The sequence below is a fragment of the Mesoplodon bidens genome (genome assembly GCF_964165515.1).
Source record: "Mesoplodon bidens genome assembly, chromosome: 9".
NCBI lineage: Eukaryota > Metazoa > Chordata > Mammalia > Artiodactyla > Ziphiidae > Mesoplodon > Mesoplodon bidens.
This window is the reverse complement of record NC_138166.1, coordinates 92,241,403-92,257,265: the sequence shown is the minus strand read 5'-3', so window position 1 is coordinate 92,257,265 and position 15,863 is coordinate 92,241,403. Positions and strand designations below refer to the sequence as shown.

Below are 15,863 nucleotides of genomic sequence, written 5' to 3'. Positions count from 1 at the left end.
AGTGTGGAGTCCTAACCACTGGACCGCCAGGGAGTTCCCAGGATATCATTTTTAATAGTAATTTTTATACTTACATTTTCATCACAAATTTCTTTGTATAAAGATGCAGTACAGAGTGAACTGTATTCTATTAATGAATAGATTCCGGTTGGAAGCTGGAGGGGCTGTTCTATCACTGTCATGTTTGTGACTTTGTGTGTCCCTTAGTCTTTGGGGCTCCTGTGGGACTAAACTAGCTGGTTTTTTGAAATTCCTTCCAGTTGTTTCTTTTTTTTTTTTCTTTTTTTCTTTTTGCGGTATGCGGGCCTCTCACCGTTGTGGCCTCTCCCGTTGCGGAGCACAGGCTCTGGACGCGCAGGCTCAGCGGCCATGGCTCACGGGCCCAGCCGCTCCGCGGCATGTGGGATCCTCCTGGACCGGGGCACGAACCCATGTCCCCTGCATCGGCAGGCGGACTCTCAGCCACTGCGCCACCAGGGAAGCCCTGTTGTTTCTTTTTTAATGTTAAAAAAATACCCCTTAGAATAAGGGAAGAATAAAGAATTTTGTATTTAGCTCTAATTTCATAGAATCTTAAAAATTATTCAGCATTATGGTAACAGGTGTACTGTTTCAGATAGATAGGATTAAAATCTAATTTTGATTCTGGGAAAAATATTTGGGGGAAAAATCAGCTCTGGAGTTTCTTAATTTCTGTTAATTGCATATCTGAGAAAATCTTGCTTTTATTTCCTGTTTTTAAGTCCTTACTGATAGTATTAGAACCAGTATATTCTACATGGCTAACAAAAATCAAATATCACTCTCAACATATATTTAAAATCCAAGTAGTAAGCATGTCAGTGTTGGGACTCAACTCAGAGTTGACCATGGAAGGAGACAAGAGGGCTAGATATTCTCCTGGGTCCTAGAAGCTCAGATGCCGCTATTTTGATTTGAAAATGCACCAGAATCTGTACATTATTTTCATACTTTAGAAAGATGGTTTTCTCACTACAAATATCAATTCACCTGTAAAAATTTATTTACTTCTTAAAAATTTTAATGCTGCCATAAAGGTGTTTTATTGCTTGCCTAGAACTTAGTTAATTAAATACCCTATAAAAATATTCTGAATTTTTATTCATAGCTTATAAATTATTTTGTAATTCACATAAAAATCCATCTTGTGTTGCAAATCCTAATGAAATACAAATTAATGGAGGTGGAAGATTGCTTGAGAACCATTCTGGGTCCCTCCTCCATGCTGCCCTGGGACCAGTGTTGCCACTCACTACAGCGGGTGGCATAGCTGCTGGGTCTCTTTAGACTCCTTGGTAAGGCTTTCGATGGCTGTCACAAGTCATCCAGCATTTTCAGGACCCACCTTGCAATGGAAGCTGAGAAAAGACCATTGTTTTGGTTTTGCATCAATTCAAGGTTGTACTTTATTCTTTCCCAGCTAACCATTTTTGGAAGGTGGCTAGACCATGATGCATACCTTTACAACCTTTGAGACCCTTATGAGATTATTCACTCTGTGTTCAGTGTCCCTGCGTTCACAGTTATTGCAGTTTTAGAATAAGTCACATCATTACCACTGCTTCCCCTTAGCAAAGTTGTGAAGACGGCTGAGGTTTGGAGTAACACACGTTCCTTAAGTGAAGGCAGCTACGTTCAGGCTACCAGTGCTGTGTCCAGGCATAATTCTAGTTTTCTCTGTCTCTTCTTTATCATCAGGAATAAACCATGTAGGTAAGGATGGCTAAATGCTGAGTATTTTCTTTATGCTCTCCGTAGGTTGCATGTATGCAAGGCTGTGATTTTTAAGTATTTAGAACTTCATTAATTTGAATTCAGCAAGTCCAGATTCTGGAATCTCACATAGGAACTAAGCTGACATTTACTTTTGCACATGCTAAAGAGTTTGCAAAGCAAATTAAATTTTTAACAACATTGTAGAGTGACTATTTTGACTACATCTAACATCAGAGTTTCTCAAGTAATTGTGGAGGACACATTTATAAAATGATTGAGACCATAAATTATAACTCTCCTCTTTTCATTGTAGTGAATTCCCAGAGGCCTCTTCGAGGTAGAATTTTATAAACTTAGTTGAGATGGCTAGTCATTTACTCATCCAGTTAGCAAATGTTTATTAAGGGCCTGTGATGGGTTAGGTGCTGGGATAGGATGAAGACGAAGAGACAGATGTGATCCCTGCCTCACAGGATATTAGTGTGGGTCACAGGCCTTAGTATTAATGCAGTGTGATGTATTTACCTGTAGATAATGAAATTATTATTTCTTTAAAAATGTTCTATTGCTTCGGTGTTTCAGTAATTCAGATTGCCTTTTCCTGTGTCATTCTGCTTTGTGGGCATTATCCTATACTGTAATTTCTATCATTATATATATATATATATATATTTTGTTTGTTTGTTTTATAATATTTGAAGAGAAAGGACTTTAATCCAAAGTCCCTACTTGCCTTAAGGCAGGAGTCACACAGTATTGATCTCTACGTAGCCCTTGTACTTCCCATTGGTCGTTATTATCCAGGTAGTTTTTTTTTTTTAAATTGTGCAATGCATAGCAAACAATAAAAATAACTGTGTTTATAATATGTATTATATATATATTTCTATGTATAATAACCCAGTTTGTTTATATATATGTATGGAGATATATGTATGTGTGTATATATAGTATATGAATGTGACAAATAACAGACTGCTCTTTTCAGCCTTTTGGAAGGGCTGGGTTCCAGGCAGTATAGAAGTTGAGGGTTTTCTGCGTGTCCCCTGCTTCTCCTGTTGCAGTTGGTGCATTATAGAGCGAGGATCCAGGTGGGGAGTGGGATGGGGCATGGACAGGAGTCAGACAGAGGCCTGCAGCTCCCTGGACCCAGGCAGGCAGACAGCACAGCGGGGAGGGGCCTTTCTTCCTGGTCACCTTTGCACCCTGATCTTGTTACCATCCTGGAGGAAAGCAGTCTCAGCCTTAGGTATCAGTAGCTTAATGGGACACCCTTGTGACATTTGCTGTCACTTTAAAAGTTTGGGTTAGCAAGGCTAGCCTTATCTGGTGAAGCTAATTATCTCCTTCTAGGCTTCTTGCCTGTAATTTGAGTAGCTGAAGGGATGAATGGCGGTGTCTGGCTGTGCTTGTATTGTGCAAATGATCAGGCTCCCTCCAGGCTGGGAAAGAAAGCTGGAGAATAGCCTGAATCCAGACAAGTTTGCCTCCTCAACAAGAGAGATGTCTTCATTCACAGAGCTATGCACATACTTTCTAATCACTTGGGATAGCAAATGAATATAATTCAAATTGAGAGGAAGTACAAAGATTTATGTACCACTGATGTGCATTCCTTCTGTACAATATCAACTACTACTCCTTACTGCTTTGCTCAACACTTCTTTTTTTAATTTTTTAATTTAATTAAAATTTTTTATGCAGCAGGTTCTTACTAGTCATCAATTTTATACACATCACTGTATACATGTCAATCCCAATCTCCCAATTCATCCCACCACCACCCACCCACCACCACTTTCTCCCCTTGGTGTCCATATGTTTGTTCTCTACATCTGTGTCTCAATTTCTGCCCTGCAAACTGGTTCATCTGTACCATTTTTCTAGGTTCCACATATATGTGTTAATATATGATATTTGTTTTTCTCTTTCTGACTTGCTGCACTGTGTGTGACAGTCTCTAGATCCATCCACGTCTCAACAAATGACCCAATTTTGTTCCTTTTTATGGCTGAGTAATATTCCATTGTATATATGTACTACATCTTCATTATCCATTTGTCTGTCGATGGGCATTTAGGTTGCTTCCATGACCTGGCTATTGTAAATAGTGCTGCCATGAACATTGGGGTGCATGTGTCTTTTTGAATTATGGTTTTCTCTGGGTATATGCCCAGTAATGGGATTGCTGGATCATATGGTAATTCTATTTTTAGTTTTTTAAGGAACCTCCATACTGTTCTCCATAGTGGCTGTATCAATTTACATTCCCACCAACAGTGCAAGAGGGCTCCCTTTTCTCCACACCCTCTCCAGCATTTGTTGTTTGTAGATTTTCTGATGATGCCCATTCTAACTGGTGTGAGGTGACACCTCATTGTAGTTTTGATTTGCATTTCTCTAATAATTAGTGATGTTGAGCAACTTTTCATGTGCCTGTTAGCCATCTGTATGTCTTCTTTGGAGAAATGTCTATTTAGGTCTTCTACCCATTTTTGGATTGGGTTGTTTTTTAATATTGAGCTGCATGAGTTGTTTATATATTTTAGAGATTAATCCTTTGTCCGTTGATTCATTTGCAGATATTTTCTCCCATTCTGAGGGTTGTCTTTTGGTCTTGTTTATGGTTTCCTTTGCTGTGCAAAAGCTTTGAAGTTTCATTAGGTCCCATTTGTTTATTTTTGTTTTTATTTCCATTACTCTAGGAGGTGTATCAAAAAATCTCTTGCTGTGATTTATGTCAAAGAGTGTTCTTCCAAAGTTTTCCTCTAAGAGTTTTATAGTGTCCAGTCTTACATTTAGCTCTCGAATCCATTTTGAGTTTATTTTTGTGTATGGTGTTAGAGAGTGTTCTAATTTCATTCTTTTACATGTAGCTGTCGAGTTTTCCCAGCACCACTTACTGAAGAGACTGTCTTTCCTCCATTATATATCCTTGCCTCCTTTGTCATAGATTAGTTGACCATAGGTGCGTGGGTTTATCTCTGGGCTTTCTGTCTTGTCCCATTGATCTATGTTTCTGTTTTTGTGCCAGTACCATGTTGTCTTGATTACTGTAGCTTTATAGTATAGTCTGAAGTCAGGGAGTCTGATTCTTCCAGCTCAGTTTCTTTCCCTCAAGACTGCTTTGGCTATTCGGGGTCTTTTGTGTTTCCATACAAATTTTAAGATTTTTTGTTCTAGTTCCGTAAAAAATACCATTGGTAGTTTGATAGGGATTGCATTGAATCTGTAGATTGCTTTGGGTAGTATAGTCATTTTAACAATATTGATTCTTCCAATCCAGCAGCATGGTATATATCTCCATCTGTTGGTATCATCTTTAATTTCTTTCATCAGTGTCTTATAGTTTTCTGCATACAGGTCTTTTTTCTCCCTAGGTAGCTTTATTCCTAGGTATTTTATTTTTTTTTTGTTGCAATGGTAAATGGGATTGTTTCCTTAATTTCTCTTTCAGATTTTTCATCATTAGAGTATAGGAATGCAAGAGATTTCTGTGCATTAATTTTGTATCCTGCAACTTTACCAGATTCATCGATTAGCTCTAGTAGTTTTCTGGTGGCATCTTTAGGATTCTGTATGTATAGTATCATGTCATCTGCAAACAGTGACAGTTTTACTTCTTCTTTCCAATTTGTATTCCTTTTATTTCTTTTTCTTCTCTGATTGCCATGGCTAGGAGTTCCAAAACTATGTTGAATAATAGTGGTGAGAGTGGACATCCTTGTTTTGTTCCTGATCTTAGAGGAAATGCGTTCAGTTTTTCACCATTGAGAATGATGTTTGCTGTGGGTTTGTTGTATATGGCCTTTATTATGTTGTAGTAGGTTCCCTCTATACCCACTTTCTGGAGAGTTTTTATCATAAATTGGTGTTGAATTTTGTCAAAAGCTTTTTCTGCATCTATTGAGATGATCATATGGTTTTTATTCCTCAATTTGTTAATATGGTGTATCACATTGATTGATTTGCGTATATTGAACGATCCTTGCATCCCTGGGATAAATCCCACTTGATCATGGTGTATGATCCTTTTAATGTGCTGTTGGATTCTGTTTGCTAGTATTTTGTTGAGGATTTTTGCATCTGTATTCATCAGTGATATTGGTCTGTAATTTTCTTTTTTGTAGTATCTTTGTCTGGTTTTGGTATCAGGGTGATGGTGGCCTCATAGAATGAGTTTGGGAGTGTTCCTTCCTCTGCAATTTTTTGGAAGAGTTTGAGAAGGATGGGTGTTAGCTCTTCTCTAAATGTTTGATAGAGTTCACCTGTGAAGCCATCTGGTCCTGGACTTTTGTTTGTTGGAAGATTTTCAATGACAGTTTAAATTTCATTACTTGTGATTGGTGTGTATTTTGTTTCTTCCTGGTTCAGTCTTGGAAGTTTATACCTTTCTAAGAATTTGTCCATTTCTTCCAGGTTGTCCTTTTTATTGGCATAGAGTTGCTTGTAGTAGTCTCTTAGGATGCTTTGTATTTCTGTGGTGTCTGTTTAACTTCTCCTTTTTCATTTCTAATTTTATTTTTTTATTTTTATTTTTATTTTTTTTGCGGTATGCGGGGCTCTCACTGTTGTGGCCTCTCCCTTTGCGGAGCACAGGCTCCGGACACACAGGCTCAGCGACCATGGCTCACAGGCCTAGCTGCTCCGCGGCATGTGGGATCTTCCCAGACCGGGGCACGAACCCGTGTCCCCTGCATCGGCAGGCGGACTCTCAACCACTGCGCCACCAGGGAAGCCCCTCTAATTTTATTGATTTGAGTCCTCTCCCTCTTTTTCTTGATGAGTCTGGCTAATGGTTTATCAATTTCCTTTATCTCCTCAAAGAACCAGCTTTTAGTTTTATTGATCTTTGCTATTGTTTTCTTTGTTTCGATTTCATTTATTTCTGCTCTGATCTTTATGATTTCTTTCCTTCTACTAGTTTTGAGTTTTGTTTGTTCTTCTTTCTCTAGTTCCTTTAGGTGTATGGTTAGATTGTTTATTGGAGATTTTTCTCGTTTCTTGAGGTAGGATTGTATTTCTATAAACTTCCCTCTTAGAACTGCTTTTGCTGCATCCCATAAGTTTTGGATTGTTGTGTTTTCGTTGTTATTTGTCTCTAGGTATTTTCTGATTTCCTCTTTTATTTCTTCAGTGATCTCTTGGTTATTTAGTAACATATGGTGTAGCCTCCATATGCTAGTGTTTTTCCGTTTTTTCCCCTGTAATTGCTTTCTAATCTCATAGCGTTGTGGTCAGAAAAGATGCTTGATATGATTTAAATTTTCTTAAATTTACTGAGGCTTGATTTGTGACCCAAGATGTGATCTATCCTGGAGAATGTTCCATGTGCACTTGAGAAGAAAGTGTAATCTGCTGTTTTTAGATGGAATGTCCTATAAATATCAGTTAAATGTATCTGGTCTATTGTGTCATTTAAAACTTCTGTTTCCTTATTTATTTTCATTTTGGATGATCTGTCCCTTGGTGTAAAGGAGGTGTTAAAGTCCACCACTATTATTGTGTTACTGTCGATTTCCTCTTTTATGGCTGTTAGCATTTGCCATATGTATTGAGGTGCTCCTATGTTGGGTACATATATATTTATAATTGTTTTATCTTCTTCTTGGATTGATCCCTTGATCATTACGTAGTGTCCTTCCTTGTCTCTTGTAACATTCTTTACTTTAAAGTCTATTTTATCTGATATGAGTATTGCTACTGTAGCTTCCTTTTGATTTCCATTTGCATGGAATATCTTTTTCCATCCCCTCACTTTCAGTCTGTGTGTGTCCCTAGGTCTTAAGTGGGTCTCTTGTAGACAGCCTATATATGGGTATTGTTTTTGTATTCATTCAGCAAGCCTGTGTCTTTTGGTTCGAGCATTTAATCCATTCAAGTTTAAGGTAATTATCGATATGTATATTCCTGTTATCATTTTCTTAATCGTTTTGGGTTTGTTTTTGTAGGTCCTTTTCTTCTCTTGTGTTTCCCACTTAGAGAAGTTCCTTTAGCGTTTGTTGTAGAGCTGGTTTGGTGGTGCTGAATTCTCTTAGCTTTTGCTTGTCTGTAAAGCTTTTTATTTCTCCATTGAATCTAAATGAGATCCTTGCAGGGTAGAGTAATCTTGGTTGTAAGTTCTTCCCGTTCATCACTTTAAGTATATCATGGCACTCCCTTCTGGCTTGTAGAGTTTCTGCTGAGAAATCAGCTGTTAACCTTATGGGAGTTCCCTTGTGTGTTACTTGTTGTTCTTCCCTTGCTGCTTTTAATAATTTTTCTTTGTCTTAAATTTTTGCCAATTTGATTACTATGTGTCTTGGCGTGTTTCTCCTTGGGTTTATCCTGTATGGGACTCTCTGCACTTCCTGGACTTGGGTGACTATTGCCTTTCCTGTGTTAGGGAGGTTTTCGACTATAATCTCTTCACATATTTTCTCTGATCCTTTTTCTCTCTCTTCTCCTTCTGGGACCCGTATAATGCTAATGTTGTTGCGTTTAATGTTGTTCTAGAGGTCTCTTAGGCTGTCTTCATGTCTTTTCATTCTTTTTTCTTTATTCTGTTCTGCAGCAGTGAATTCCACCATTCTGTCTTCCAGGTCACTTATCCGTTCCTCTGCCTCAGTTATTCTGCTATTGATTCCTTCTAGTGTAGTTTTCATTTCAGTTATTGTATTGTTCATCTCTGTTGTTTAATTCTTCTGGGTCTTGGTTAAACATTTCTTGCATCTTTTTGATCTTTGTCTCCATTCTTTTTCCGAGGTCCTGGATCATCTTCACTACCATTATTCTGAATTCTTTTTCTGGAAGGTTGCCTATCTCCACTTCATTTAGTTGTTTTTCTGGGGTTTTATCTTGTTCCTTCATCTGGTACATAGCCCTCTGCCTTTTCATCTTGTCTGTCTTTCTGTGAATGTGGTTTGTGTTCCACAGGCTGCAGGATTGTAGTTCTTCTTGCTTCTGCTGTCTGCCCTCTTGTTCAACACTTTTTTTACACTGAGGGGAAACCTGTATATTTTTCACTTATGCTCGAGGTTTCAAAACTTATGCTTTTGTTTAAAAATAGTTTCAGCATGCCTTCACTGCTTCTCTTGGCCTGTTGGCCGTTTATTTTCAAGCAGTGTCCAGAGCGTCTAGAGGTGACCTGTGGCTTAGAGGGAGGGCATGAGGGATCTTAGTGTGTCTAACTGGAGAGTTCTTCCCATCCATTCAGCCCCTCTTCATCTCTTTCTTTGCCTTAAAAAAAATTTTTTTTAAATTTATTTTTGGCTGCATTAGGTCTTCGTTGCTGCATGCGGGCTTTCTTTAGTTGCAGTGGGTGGAGGCTACTCTTCGTTGTGGTGCGTGGGCTTCTCATCGCGGTGGCTTCTCGTTGCGGAGCATGGGCTCTAGGCATGTGGGCTTCAGTAGTTGTGGCTTGTGGGCTCAGTAGTTGTGGCGCACAGGACTAGTTGCTCCGCGGCATGTGGGATCTTCCCTGACTAGGGCTCGAACCCATGTCCCCTGCACTGGCAGGCGGAATCCCAACCACTGCACCACCAGGGAAGACCCTCTTTGCTTTTTTAAAATTGAAGTTTATTAGGATTATTTCTGTTATAAAAGTAATACTGACTAGAGAAAATCCATGTTACAGAAAATACAAGAAATTGGAGAACATTACTCATTATACCAAGATCCAGTCTCTGTTAAAGTGTTTTTCTGTCTTTTTCTCTATACATTTAAATATTTTTCTTCTTTGCAGTTCTGGTTACTTAAAATAATTCATTGTAGTAAAATATACATACCATACAATTTACCCTTTTAACCATTTTTCAGTCTTCTCTTCATCTGTTTTTTTTTTTTTTTTTTTTTTTTTTTTTGCGGTACGCGGGCCTCTCACTGTTGTGGCCTCTCCCGTTGCGGAGCACAGGCTCCGGACGCACAGGCTCAGTGGCCATGGCTCATGGGCCTAGCCTCTCTGCAGCATGTGGGATCTTCCCGGACCAGGGCACGAACCCGTGTCCCCTGCATCAGCAGGCGGACTGTCAACCACTGCACCACCAGGGAAGCCCCTCTTCATCTGTTTTTAAAGTGGGAACTAATTCCGTGAAGGCAGCAGCTTTTTCTTCTCCTGACTCTTCATTTTCTTTCTTCATCAGAACTGAAAAGCCAGAAGCCTTAATCATTCACCGGTACTTGCCAGCAGGTCCACAGTCCCCTGGTCTTTTGTTATCTCAACAGTGTAATTGCCTTGCAACTAAATTTATATCACTTCAAATGAGCATGGACATTCAGAGTTGCCATAAGTGTTGTCCTCCAAGTTCTGTAAATTGCTACTGGCCTACCCACGTCAGGCTTCTCCTGTCCTTTACCGTGTCTTACTGAAGACTTTGAAACACCTTTAGACAAAACAGGGCCATTTGGGGTACAAAGTGTCATAGTGATTTTCATATCTTGCCTACGGATATTTGTCATTTTTAATGAGGCTGAAGGAGATACTACTTAACCCAGACAATTTAAGCTCGAATAGTGACATTTCAAGTACTCTGCCATGGAGTTGGGGATGTGTTTTTGGTCAGGGGCCCATCTGATGATTCTTTAAGAAATCCCTAATTGTGATGATTTGCTTTCTTTACAGTGACTTTATTTCTTAATTTTGCTTTTCCTTCTGTTCCAGGGGCAGCACCCAGCTCGGGGAATGAGCAGCATTCGTCAGCCTCCATCTTTGAGCATGTGGACAGGATCTCCCGCTCCTCGGAGGCCAGTCGGCGGGTCCCCAATAAGATTCAGCTGATTGCCATGCAGCCCATCCCAGCACCTCCAGTTCCACACCCCATACTGGCCGACCGAGTGGCCGAAACCAACAAAATTAACAAAGAGGTATTTGGTTTTATGAAAAAATACATTAATTTTAAAAAAAGGGCTTCCCTGGTGGCGCAGTGGTTGAGAGTCCGCCTGCCGATGCAGGGGACACGGGTTCGTGCCCCGGTCTGGGAGGATCCCACATGCCGCGGAGCGGCTAGGCCTGCGTCTGGAGCCTGTGCTCCTCAGCGGAAGAGGCCACAACAGTGAGAGGCCCGTGTACCGCAAAAAAAAAAAAAATGCTTAAAAATGAAGTTAGTGTCAAAAATATGAGCTAAAGATACGAGCTGCTCACAGATGTTCTTAATTTTAAATCTGGTACTCAGTGTTTTTAGATCAGATACCATTTAAGTACACTAGTAGGCACACTGGTGGATGTGCAGATTAAAGACCAGGGGCGGCTATCCTTAGAAAGTCCGCCTTAGCCCATGGCTGGGGTTTGGGGATTTGGATCTTGGAAAGATTCCCACCATTCCCAGAATGGAGTGGCTCGCTGTGCCTGCACTGTTTGTACAAACAACATGATTTATGCTGAACAACTCTTGCTTCTGGGAGTCTGGGATTTTGGTACATGCTAGGCAGAGGGTTCCTATGTGACCGGCCTCCAGTAAACATCCTGGGCATTGAGTCTCTAATGAGCTTGCCTGGTAGACGTTTCACATGTGTTGTCACAACTCGTTGCTGGAGGAATTCACATCCTGCGTGACTTTTCTGGGAAAGGACTCTTGGAAACTGTGCCTGGTTTCCTCCAGACCTCACCCTGTGTACCATTCCTCTATGCTGATTTTGCTTTGTATCCTTTTGCTGTAATAAATTGCACTTACATTCTGAGTCCTGAGAGTTCTCCTAGTGAATCGTTGAATGTGGGGTAATCTTGGGACCACAGTAGACTCTGTGATCCCTGATAGATCTGCTCTGGCCCCAAACATCTAGGTAAGTCTTGGGAAGAAAATGTATTTCCAGTGACTGCTGGAACAGTGAGTTAGATCTGCTTTCCTCCTAAGATTTGGGGAACAAGAAGGCCAGGTCAGGTCACTGTTAACTTGAACTTGAGGAGTTTGACCTGGGCTGGACCATGAGTGGAATGAATGCTATTTAGGGTTGCACACATGGTAGCATCATGACTGTCAGTTTCTTGCCTGTAAGAAGTACCTGCTGCTGTTGTGAGTTCTGCCAGGTGAACTAATAATTGATGCAATTCAATCCTTAAAGTGGATCATCTTACAGAAGTCTTAGCAAGAGTTCTTACACATTCTCCTCTCCACACCTCATTGGCTCCTTGCCAAGGACATGACCAGAAGAACGTGCGTCATGGATTCAAGGTGACACATGCTGTCCCTTCTCACTGATGCTCAGGAGCCCTGACCCTGCATGACCCCGGTCCTAGCCTAGACCCATGACCCCATCAGTCCTGTGTTGCACGTGCCTCACACGGCCATGAGTAAGCACCCTGGAGTGGGTTCTCCGTGTGGCCAAAAAAAGAAGAGAAAGAGCTCACCAGGCCTCACAACTGGATAGCACTCATCGCCACTTTTTTCTTTTACTATCTTTTTTTTTTTTTTTTTTTTTTGCGATAAGCGGGCCTCTCACTGCTGTGGCCTCTCCCGCTGCGGAGCACAGGCTCTGGACATGCAGGCTCAGCGGCCATGGCTCACGGGCCCAGCCACTCCGCGGCATGTGGGATCTTCCCGGACCGGGGCACGAACCCGTGTCCCCTGCATCGGCAGGCGGACTCCCAACCACTGCGCCACCAGGGAAGCCCTTCTTTTACTATCTTTAAAATGTATTTGATGCGTGCATATGGTATAGGAAACATATATATTGATTACAAAGCATAAAGTGAAAACCCAACTTAAGAACAAGAGCATTATCAGTACTGGTGCACCTACCTATAGGCTCCATACATCTCAGTGGAAATGTTTTCTTATTAGGAGGTTCTGGTGCAGATTCCTAGCATGTCTTGGTCCTCCTGTGGGGACCTCATATATTTTAAAGAACAGTTAGATCCTGATAGAGTAAGAGGGGCTTCCTGCATCCTCCTGCTGGGAAGTTGTCAAGAATCTCATCCACCTGACCCTCCCTCAAGCAGTCACAAGGAGCGTGTGGCTCCTCGTCCACCGTGCTGTGGCCAGGAGCGTCCCACCTTGTCTTAGACGTTGCTCCTGCTCTCTTCTCCCAGTCGGATGCCTAGTTTGGTTTCCCTTTTTCCCTCTGTCTCCATCTTGCTTGCTGTTAAGTCCTCTGAATCAGGGCTAAGGGCTTAGAAAACAAGGGGATGCACCTCCATGAAGGAAAGCATTCCCCATCTGCTCTCCCCGACAGCTCAGCCGACCTGCCGCTCCCGGAGCTGTGGCCTCGTTCCCCCAGACCTGCATCTGCATTCCTGCTTCTGGCCCTTAGCACCTTGGTACCTGCCCTGCACACCCTCTGCCCACTTCCCTCCCTGCCCTGCTTCAGAGCCAGCCGGCTCTTGGAGACCTAGTTCAGGCCCCTTGTAGCCAGCGAGGATGTGTTTCCATACGTGTCAATTTTCCTCTTTGAGGAGGGGTGTCTCATGGCAGGGGGCTTGTTTTGGTAACACTAAACATCATTAGTAAATGGGCATTATATAATGCAAATATCTTCTTTCACTCTGTCTTAATTTAAAAATCTCTAAAGTAGTGATATTATTGCGTATGGAAAATATTTACTCTTTTCTCGGGGAGTATGACATATAGTTGTCACTGTCCCTCAGTATTTTCAAAGTTGCCACTAGCCTGTTTCCTGGGTTTGAGTTCTTTTGCCCTGTTTGGGGGCAGATACCATGGCATCCCGCGTCCCACCCACCACGTGGAGTGTGGGGATACAGCTCCGGATGATGGAGGTTCCCCGCGCCCCGTGTGGGTGTGCCTGTCCCTGTTACCCCTTCGGGGCCTCGTGGGAGCCTAGGACAGCCGGGGGCGGGGCCGAGGAGAGTCGCAGGAAGGCCTCCCAGCTGCTTTTCTCTGCGTGGTCCCAGAGACCGTCAGAACGTTCCGTCTGTCTCGTTTCCCAGATCCAGACAGCGCTGCGGCACAAGTCAGAGATCGAGCACCATCGGAACAAGATCCGGCTCCGCGCCAAGCGCCGCGGGCACTATGAGTTCCCGGTGCTGGATGAGCTGTCGTCGGGAGACACGCGGGAGCGGCACCGCGTGTACCGCAGGGCGCAGATGCAGATCGACAAGATCCTGGACCCCACGGCCAGTGTGCCCTCTGTGTTCATAGAGCCCAGGAAGAGGTGGGCCCCAAGCCGGGCCGGAGGCCCCTGCTGCAGGGCTACAAGGGCTCGGCCATGGAAGGGGCGGGGAGAAGTCTCTGGAAGCGACTCCAGGCTGGGTTGGCTGGGAGGCTGCCATCCCGCCTGGAGGTCACCTGTGGTGAAGGCTGCATTCATTCCGCCCCAGTGGCCCCGGAGCATCTCCCTGGGTTTCGTTTCTCCTGGAATTCAGACTTCTGAAAAGGTGGCGCCGTCCTTCTCAGAGGGCTCCAGGGCTGCCTCTCCCTGCCTCTCTTCTTCAGCTCCCACCCGCAGCATCTCCACCTCCCGTGCTTGGTCACCAGTTCGGCCGGGTGCACAGCCGCTCTCAAAGAGTCTCGGTCTCTTGGTCTCCCAGGCCCTTGCCCCCTAATGCAGAGGCATTTTCTGTAAGATCAGCTCTCATTCGTGTCTTGCTCTGCTCACTCCTGTGCTGGCTTGGGCTGCCTGCCGGGTGGACCCTGGGCTCCTGTACCTAGCGGGACACTGCCTTTCACCCAGCTGCTCCCCCCGCTCCCAGCAGCACAGAGGAACTGCCGCCCCCTAGGCGGTGGCCTCATTACGCCCCAAACATTCATCTGCATTCCTGTTTCTGGCCCTCCACACGGTCCTGCCTGCACCTCACACTCTCCCCACTTCCCTCCCCGTCCGCAGATCCTACTCATTTTTCAAGACCTAGATCAGGCCACAGGTAGCCAGCGGTGATATTATTCTCTGTTGTTCCATGTGTTTAGTATAGTCTGCCCAGGTGGACTGTGAGCTTTCTTAGAGCAGAGACTGTGTCTTACACATTGTTTATATCCTGTGGGGTGTTTACTACAGTGGCTAGCAGGTCCTAGGTGCTCAGAAAATACATGGTGTTTAGTTGATGAGCCCATGGCCGGAAGGTTATTTCCTATGAAGATAACCTCTCTTTTCTCCTGGCAGCTCCAGGATAAAACGTTCTCCTAAACCACGCCGGAAACATCAGGTCAATGGCTGCCCCGGAGATGCTGAGAAGGACAGACTTATCACCACAGACAGCGACGGCACTTACAAACGGCCCCCTGGTGTCCACAACTCTGCCTATATTGGTTGCCCGGTGCGTAATGCTGAGCCTTGCTTCTGGTTGCTCTTAGGGAGAGGAGAATGAGCAATGATGGCTGCTGCCCTGGGTGATGTTGATGCCCAGTAGGTGATGCTCCAGGGCCAGCTAGGTTGTGAGGTATGTAGGGTGGGGAAGGGGTGGGCACTTCCTTTGAAGAAAGACTCGAGTCATAGAGACCAAGGGGCTGCTGGGGGAGCCCTCTGGAAACACACTCTGTTTTTACTTCCTATAAGCAAACCCTGTCCTCTCAGGCTTCAGAATGGCAACTTCTCGAGGTTAATTGGAAAACAGAGAGAAGTGTCCAGAAGGTTTCTTTTTTCTTCCCGTCATCAGAGAGTTGTTTGGATTTCATGGTGGTAGGAGGGACATTTAGGGTTTTGTCCCATCTTCTGTTCTTGGAGTGCTAAGAGGATATTACATTTGCTAATATATGTATCTAGTTTTAATGGAAGAAAGAGCTTAATGGAAATTAAGGAATAGGGAGTTAAACAATTTTTTCTAAAGGAAAGGGGCACAGAGTTGCTTGTAGTGTTAAAGCAGACGTTGACAGCATTAAGACACATACAGACCCCACTGAGCAGGGAAGAAAGGGCCAGCCTCCCCAAGGGGCCATGAGAAATACAGACACAAAGACACCCCAAGACAGAGCAGGAGCCCTACGTTCCCAGTGTGTCTAGCAGCACCGGGACACACAGTGCACGTCTGTAGCCCTGTGCCAGGGTGAAGCCCTTTCTCGTTGCACAAGACCACCTTTCTCCTTCTGGAGGCAAAGTTACAGACCCATCCTTTTTAGAGAGAAATCAGCAAAAACACATCCTTGGAGAAGGAGTTTGTGATGTACATGATCACTTCAGTTAGAGCTTATGTAACCAGTGATTCCTTATTTGAGTTTTATATTTTATCTCTCAAATTACACAAATAACTAACACTGAGAGACACT

At 43.4% G+C, this 15,863-nt stretch overlaps 1 protein-coding gene across 3 annotated transcripts in view; it reads left to right on the top strand.

Moving 5' to 3' along the window:
- KIAA1549 overlaps positions 1-15,863 on the top strand; it is a gene marked incomplete at its 5' end in the record, with an annotated part of 152,013 nt that overhangs the window by 95,698 nt on the left and 40,452 nt on the right. For all 3 annotated transcript variants that reach the window (XM_081244459.1, XM_081244458.1, XM_081244457.1), the window contains 3 exons: positions 10,376-10,578; positions 13,595-13,818; positions 14,764-14,917. In XM_081244459.1, coding sequence (XP_081100585.1) covers positions 10,376-10,578; positions 13,595-13,818; positions 14,764-14,917 — 581 coding nt within the window. The remainder of the gene's footprint in view (positions 1-10,375; positions 10,579-13,594; positions 13,819-14,763; positions 14,918-15,863) is intronic.